General features: G+C 35.1%; 1 protein-coding gene across 1 annotated transcript in view; it reads left to right on the top strand.

Moving 5' to 3' along the window:
• Positions 1-578: 578 nt before the first annotated feature.
• Positions 579-8534, top strand: part of LOC110440613 (receptor-type tyrosine-protein phosphatase alpha-like) — a 51102-nt gene continuing 43146 nt past the window's right edge. Inside the window, exons 1-3 of the mRNA XM_021483767.1 lie at positions 579-792; positions 7674-7907; positions 8282-8530. Coding sequence (XP_021339442.1) covers positions 714-792; positions 7674-7907; positions 8282-8530 — 562 coding nt within the window. The 5' untranslated portion in view covers positions 579-713. The remainder of the gene's footprint in view (positions 793-7673; positions 7908-8281; positions 8531-8534) is intronic.

Below are 8534 nucleotides of genomic sequence, written 5' to 3' on the forward strand. Positions count from 1 at the left end.
CTCACACAGACTATCTCTGTACACACATACCTACACACACCTACTCACACAGACTGTCTCTGTACACACATATCTACACACACCTACTCACACAGACTGTCTCTGTACACACATACCTACACAAAAACTTCTCACACAGACTGTCTCTGTACACACATACCTACACACACCTACTCACACAGACTGTCTCTGACATTGCTGTGTAACACACACTTCACCCTATACCTGGTGTGCTATTCACAAAGTTTTAATTTATGCTCTTTCTTCGCGTTGTCAATACTTGTGTAATTCCTGCACTTCGAATCAATTGATTTCATTTCTTAGTACTTTTTTATACGTTGATAGTACATTCACCTTTATTTATTTTATTGTTTAAGAGAAAAATATCAGTAATAATATACTTGTAAAGCAAAGTATGAACACTAGTCGTATACTTGGACTAAAGTGGTTAAACACATCCTGTGTACGTGAATCAATTGTCTCGCACACTGTTGCCATAAGAGTATATGTGTCACACACATGTAAAGGGGGTTTCACACTAGCATATACTGAGCTGTCCTTATATTTACACTTCCTGGTAGATCGTTATACGTCCTGTGTATGCGGTCGGAGCACTAGATCTTTTTCTCGAACGTGATGCCATGCAGTTTTGAATTAAACCTTACATATACAAACAGATGGTTAGTACTGTACTGAACTGTATATTTCTCTGAATGGCTGGACGTACGTTTATTCTCGGTATCGTCGTAATCTACATCTGTTTAAACCTTTCGTGGATTGTGGAGTCGTCAGGTAAGTTTCACATTCTTCCATTGACTGCACGCGCATATATGTATATCTATTCTCGGTGCTGTACACAACTTCTTAAAGTCTTCAAAGATTGCGGAGTTCTCAGGTAACAATTACATTATTTTATACAGAGAAGTCTCTGATGACCTCTTCCGTGTAATGCGTTTAAAGAACTTCAGAGTTTTTTTTAATTCGGGACATTGTTACTACACCTGTACGTGTACATGTGCTACACATGTACAGTGTCTTTATAAGAGATATACATGTATGTGTGAATTGGATGTGTAACACGCTATAACTGTGTATCATTAGCTTATTCATGTGAACTGAATTATGATTCTGTAACATCAATGTTGCATTCAGTCAATTCGATTTGATTAACATCAGTTATAGTTATGACAAACGCACATATATATATTGTAATGTATGTTATATATCAATATACAACCGCAGCTATGGCAACAACATCAAATATGTATATTATACATGCATCTAAAACAATATTGTGTAAATATACAGCTTGCATTTTCTACATTTGATTAATTCCCCATATGAATCGCTTACCTAATTCATCATTATTGTCAAATTCCATGTATTTGTCAGAAGCATTTGAAAACCTGAAACCAAATAATATATTTGTTGATAATACAGTTGTATAAGGATTTACCTGTATTAACCACATATGCTTGTCAATTTCATTTTTTTTTCTGTAAGAGAGGGCTTAATTTTGATACCGAATCGTATGTCTTGACTGTAGAAGTATTCTCCTCCATATTACTTTTTATTCAAATATATGATTAAGACTTAACAACATAACAAATGACATGTAACACACAATAACCCGTTCTAATATCCTTGTACAATAAAAAAAAAATTGGAAGTATGCCCAACTTCACATGCTTCCTACAATAACAATTCAATACTGACGTATACAAAAGATGTAGTCTGTGATTGTTTTTCTTCAGTTTAAATAGAACTTACTATGGACTAAAATAAATGTTCAAGTGTTTTTTTTATTACAGTTACATACTAACATGCTGTAGCAGTAATACCAATCACGTTCGTCATGTAGAAGTGGTTTGTCAAAACTAACATCAAGAAATACTCCAAGTCATTAATTTTTTTAAGGAGGACAATTATAGATTTGCATACATTGATATATATATATACATATATATGGGTCAAAGAAGTAATATAGACGGTAAAATCCCATATAACACCGGATCCTAATGGAGGTATAAGGCATTCCGTAGGAAATTGAGATTTTTCACATCTACCGGGCCAGATTCCCACATGCACATGTTCCACGTTTTTGATATCTCGTCCCTTCTTTCTGGTGCTTATCTTCCGTTGACTCGCTTTATGTGATACATGTAGTGCATCTTGCGCAAGAATAGGTCCTCTACATCAGCGTTCCTTGTCCGCGATGCTCTCAAATTAATTGCTGCCTTCGGCTGTCTTTAGCCGAGGGGACTATTGGTTATAGTATATCAGTTATATCATCTTGTAGTATGATGTATATGTACATGTAACTGTTCTGTTTCACTGCGTCTTGACAAAGGAGCGGATCGCTCCGAAAATTTGACAACCTTAACTTGTCCACACTGTTGGAATTACTTCTTTGCCCCATATATACATTGTCCAACTGTAAACAAAGGCGGAGGAACAAAAAGAAGGAGCTACGACACCCAAGCGACAAAATTAAAACAAATATGGTAGAGGGAGTTATCCCTAAGGTAATTAATTTATCTAAAAGAAAATTAACAAAAGATGAAATTGATTTGCTATCGAAGGGTCTTAAATTTTGTCCAACACCAGATAAAAACGATAATGAAGAACTTCAGGCGGACATTCTGAAATTCTGCAGAAGACTTCGTCTATGCGATAAGTTTTGTGACGAAGACGGTGAAAGCAAACCGTTGGAAACAACGGCGTTAGTCCATAACAATTCGCAATGGAACCCACCAAGAAGTTCGGACAAACATTTAGAAGACGTCATTGATAGTTTAAAAAAGATTCCTTTACATAATGATAATCATAAACACGTAAAAAGTAATCTGTCTTACAGACAGAAATGTGCTTTGGATTCTTTAAGAAATGATACCTCTATTATTATCAAAGAGGCTGATAAAGGTAATGCAGTAGTGGTCATGAATAGAGATTTCTATTATGAATGCATACATAACATGCTTAGTAATGTTGAATTTTATGCTTCGGCAAGTGACGATTTCGATGCGGAAACCCGTAGATTAATCAACGAGCTAACACGGACACATGAAGCATGCCTACATGAAAAGGAGATAGATTATCTTGTCAATTTTATGCATAAAACTAGTTATTTCTATGGTTTGCCTAAAATCCACAAAAGCTCTATTATAAGTAAAGCTATAGAAGAACAAAACTGTACATATATTGAAGTTGAAAATCCTACGGATTTGAAGTTTAGACCCATAGTAGGCGGCCCTAATAGTGCAACGCAACGTTTGAGTCATCTTGTAGACCTCATTCTTAAACCTTTATGCACAAGTGTAAACAGTTATATCAAAGATGATTTTGATTTTCTGAGCCGTTTATCTAAACAGGTCCCACATAATGCTAAACTTGTTTCTTTTGATGTTGTTAGTTTATACACTAATATACCGCATGATCTTGGTATTGAAGCTGTTAAATATTGGTTGATCAAAAAACGAGAAAAAGTTAATTCTCGTTTTAGTAATGAATTTATACTGCAAGCTCTAGACATTGTCCTCAATCGTAATTCTTTTTATTTTGAGCAAGAATACTTTCAACAGATTAAGGGTACAGCGATGGGAACTAAAGTTGCCCCTACATATGCAACCTTAGTTTTAGGATACTTAGAGGAAACACTTTATTCTAAGATTGAGACAAAGTTTGGGGAAAACTTTACTGAATTTATCAGAAATAATTTTTTAAGGTTCCTTGACGATTGTTTTGTTATATGGCCTTCTGATAAGGATTTAAATGAATTTCAAAACCTATTGAATTCTTTACATCCTTCTATTTGTTATACGATGGAGTGTAGCGAAACGTCTTTACCTTTCTTAGATGTTTTAGTTCAACTAGATTCAAATAAGATTACAACGGATTTATATTGTAAAGCTACAGATGCACATAATTATCTAAATTTTTACTCTAACCACAGTAAACACACTAAAGTTAATATTCCATTTAATCTTGCCTCACGGATTGTCACTATCGTCAGTGACCAACAAGCTCAAATTGCTAGACTAAGTCAACTAAAGCAATACCTTAAAGCTCAATGTTATCCTACTGAGATAATAGAACATGGTATACAGAAAGCTATTGAAAAGGGACCCTTTACTTCCCGTCTACAAAAACTAAAGGATGAATCAAAGTTAGTTCCTTTTGTTTCTACTTTCAATCCACGGAATTGTAATATGTTTCCTGTGATAAAGAACAAATGTGAAGAGTTAAAGCAAAGTAGCAGGCGTATGAGAAACATTTTTAATAAACATGCTATTTTACACTGTAGACGCCAACCTAAAAACTTGAAACGTATGTTGACATGTTCTAAGTTTGATAATTCTTGTGTAACACCAAAAGTATCCAAATGTAAGACACCAAGATGTGCTACATGTCCTATGATTATCGAGTGTAATACTTTTATTTTCAAGAATGGTTTGAAATTTACTGTGAAGGTAAATATGAATTGTAAATCAAAAAATGTAATTTATGCAATCGTTTGTTCTAAATGTGGTGATTTTTACATCGGTCAAACCGGTAATGAACTCAGAACACGTATGACTGTACATAGACAACAAACTAGAACTGATTCTTTACGAAATCTTCATGTTAACAAACATATTCATGAATGTGCTGGAGATAAATTTAATGTATTACCTTTGTATCAACTATTTTCATCAGACACTATTTTAAGAGAAACGAAAGAAGACCAACTAATAAAAATATTAAAACCGAGTCTCAACAGGCCACAATAAAATTTTACGCCAAATTGTCCACCAATCTTGTATACTTCGTGACGTCACGTTACTATTGTAGTGTGATGACATGTAATTGTGACGTCACGACGTTGTTCTTTTGAATAAACCTGAAGAGCCCTGTGAAGGGTGAAAGCAGCTAGTTTTTTAGTCGGTGGTTCATTTTATTTTTTCTATATATATATAGATATATAGCCTTCGTCATCAAACTTTCAGTCGATAGTGCAGTAGAACTTAGCTTGCGATTTACCTATGACATAATTATTTAATCAATATACAAACGTATTAACGGATCATACAGATTAGTCAAATGGACCACTTAGTATAAACACTAGTAAAGGGGAGGTAATCATTCAAAGCCGCACATTATGTGTACTGATACAGATTAAGCAACGGTAGAGTAGCTGGTTGCTTTGTTTCATTTCTGTTATATACCATTAAGGTATTAATTTACCTACAAAATGGCACTGTTTATGAAAGCCTATCCTACTAAACGATTGCAGAAAATGGTAGAATGCGTTGCAGCCTTGTTGTCAAGTGTGACGTCATTATAATTTTTGCGCCAAAGAATACGCAGTTACATCGCTACTTCACACTCATAAAGAAAATCCATATTCTGCATACTTCTAAAATAAATATGGTATTGAACGGATTAAATGTCCTCTTTCTGTTTACATTGCTTACATAAAGTATATGAAGTAAAACAAAATCAGAGTAATCGTCAGACGCATTACACATAGCTATGACGTCACAATATACATTTTCCATATTATTTATGATGTCATAATTTAGGTGTAGCTATGTGTAAAACGTATAAAGATAGATACATGTAAGAAAATCGCTAAAGATTTACAGATCTACATCTACGTACTGCTGCTAATGAGGTCATAATTCATTTAGTACATCTGTATGGGGCAATGAAGTAATTCCAACAGTCTAGACTTAATGAGGTTGTCAAATTTTCGGAGCATATATTACTTCCTAGAGGTTTCGTTCCATGGAAAATCTGTCAATGCAATCAGTACATGTGTATACAAAAGGCTCTCTCGTGCATAGGGGTGTAGGATAGGAAAATTCCACCCGAGGGGTTTTCAAATTTGTTAAAACCCGAGGCTTTCTTAAGTGGACGGTAAATATATCGTAAAAGGTTTTAATTTCATCACGTCGTCTTTTCCGCATTGCTGCATCGGAGTTTTCCAAATTCGTGACGTGACGTCATTGTTGAGCCATTGTGACGTCACGTCACGTGAAATGGGGTGGAAGATTAATAAAATCTTTCGCCCCTTGCGGGTGAGACAGGGTATTCTCCCACACCTGACAGATTTATCTCCCGTTTTGCCGGTGCTAGATTTATCTGTCTCCGCCCCAGGGTTGAGACGGGGGGATTTCCCTATTCATAACAATGGCATGACGTCACTTCAACAATATAATGACGTCACGTCAACAATCCATCAACAAATTGCCTGTATATGTTTTGGGTCCATGTTTACCTTTATTTCACATTAAGATACTGTTAGATATGTGAGAAAAATAATCAATCGCAACTGGTTGTGTAAGATAGAGAAATCTCACCCCTGGGACTAAGATTAAAAAATCTTAGTCCGAGGGTTGAGATTTTTCTATCTTACACAACCAGTAGCGATAGATTCTATTAATATCAACCCGATGGGTAAGATTCTTAAATTGTCAAACACGATGCTTACCGAGTGTTTGACAGCTTAAGAATCTTACCCCGAGGGTTGAGATCACCCTGTCTCACTCCCAAGGGGTTGAATGATTATTTTTTCTCTTACCCTGTTTACCCTCTTATGTATTTTATATAGACGTTACATCAATGCAAGACAATGTTGATGTGATGCGGCTGAATTGTCGACGTGACGTTATGGTATTGTTGCTATGACGTCATACAATTTTTGAGAACGTGCAAAGAACACGTGTAGCTTGTCTCAACCCTAGGGTGAGATAAAAAAAAATCTCACACCGGTAAAATGGTGGATATCCCTGTCCAGGGTAAGAGACAGACATTTTCTTCACCCCTTTCTCACCCTGGACAGCTCTGTCTTACAAACAGGGAAATGAGAGAAATACATTTCCTTAAAGTTTAGATACAAGACTATAATTGTAACATTGGCAAACTTTTTTGTTTATTAAAGTGAATGGTCAAAGGTCATCGTTAGTGATAATGTGTATTTACGATGATATCACGAAAGATGACGCAGCAACACCATGTTATCTGAGAAACGTTTCCTGCTTTCGATGATGTTAATTTTTTAGAACGAACTCGGACGTGTAGTTAAGATAGATCCTATGTCAAATAATAAAGATTTAGAGTTTTTCATTGTTAGATTTCATTTCACAAAACCCAAATAAGGCGAGTTCCTTTTTCTGTGAATTTTACAAACTATTGGATTCATTTTCTCTGAACACGTACACATATAACGGTTCACTATAATAGTAATCCCTTTTCAATACACATTCACACAATAACAGGTAAAATAATCAGTATCGTGAAAAGAACCATTATATATTTTCGTCGTGGGTAACAACATCGTTATCCTCATGCGTGTCGAACGCATCAACTTTGATTAAATTGGCAACTGATGGTAACTGCATTATATGCCAAATGATTGTTTATTTCAAAATATTTTATTTTTAATTAATATAATTCTAAGGAATTTGGACAACAGGCAAAACATATACAAGCCTTCTCCTTGAAGACAAGTCATCACAGTTGATATGTTATCGGTTATGTTGTCCGTCTTCTGTCTATTATATTTGTGAAAAAATGATCTCATATTATATACATATTATATTGACCAAATGTCACACTTGTTACGAAAGACCTTTGTTATGGCTATGTCTGATTTATGCTTACTTATCACTGGATACTATTGTTTGTTTCAGAAATTGTCTCTCGAAAAAAACCAACAAACCAAAGCAGTACTTATAAATTCGAAGGAACGGTTTTACATTTATCTGGAAATGCCGTGGATGGTAACACAAATCAAGGACTAGGCAAGAATTCATGTGCGCACCAGGCCGTAGGACGAAAAGAAGTATGGTGGAGAGTGGACCTAGAGAGAGAAGTCACCATAGACAAGGTGGAAATATATTACAGAGATGAAGGTTCCCCATGGAGTAAGTATGTTTATCATGGCAATGTGTATTATAACAATGAAGTAGTAGGAAAGGATATGTACACAATTTACCTTGGTTTAATGATTCGTTTTCTTTGTCTTACTCCAAATACATTGTCTATGGGTAAATCGTTAAAAACACGGTCAATGATAAATGCACTTAAAATCAGTGACGTCCCGCATATGATCCTATTGATTTTGTAATTATGTTGTCTAGTTAAGATTTGTTTTAAACAGCGTTTTTAAAATGATCAACTTCTCGATTTCAATATAACTAGATAATACTATAATAGATATGTGTGTATTAAAACATTGATTAAGCTGAAGTCTTGTCCTGTTTTATGAAAAGAAATCATTTGATTTACATCATTGTAGCTGGATGGAAAAATCGATTCGCCGGCTACGAGGTGTACCTTTCAAATACAACCGATAGACTTACAGGAGAGCGATGTTTCATTGATAAATCAGAGAGTGTCAACCAAATTATAAGTCTTGTTAACCACCCAGAATGTAATGGAACAGCGCAGTATGTGACTATATACAACCAAAGAGAATCACCTAAGAGGCAGAATTGGTACGACGACAAAGACGCCCTCCTAGAACTGTGTGAAGTACAGGTGTATGGTAA

This window comes from Mizuhopecten yessoensis, unplaced genomic scaffold (assembly GCF_002113885.1).
Source record: "Mizuhopecten yessoensis strain PY_sf001 unplaced genomic scaffold, ASM211388v2 scaffold11185, whole genome shotgun sequence".
Lineage (NCBI taxonomy): Eukaryota > Metazoa > Mollusca > Bivalvia > Pectinida > Pectinidae > Mizuhopecten > Mizuhopecten yessoensis.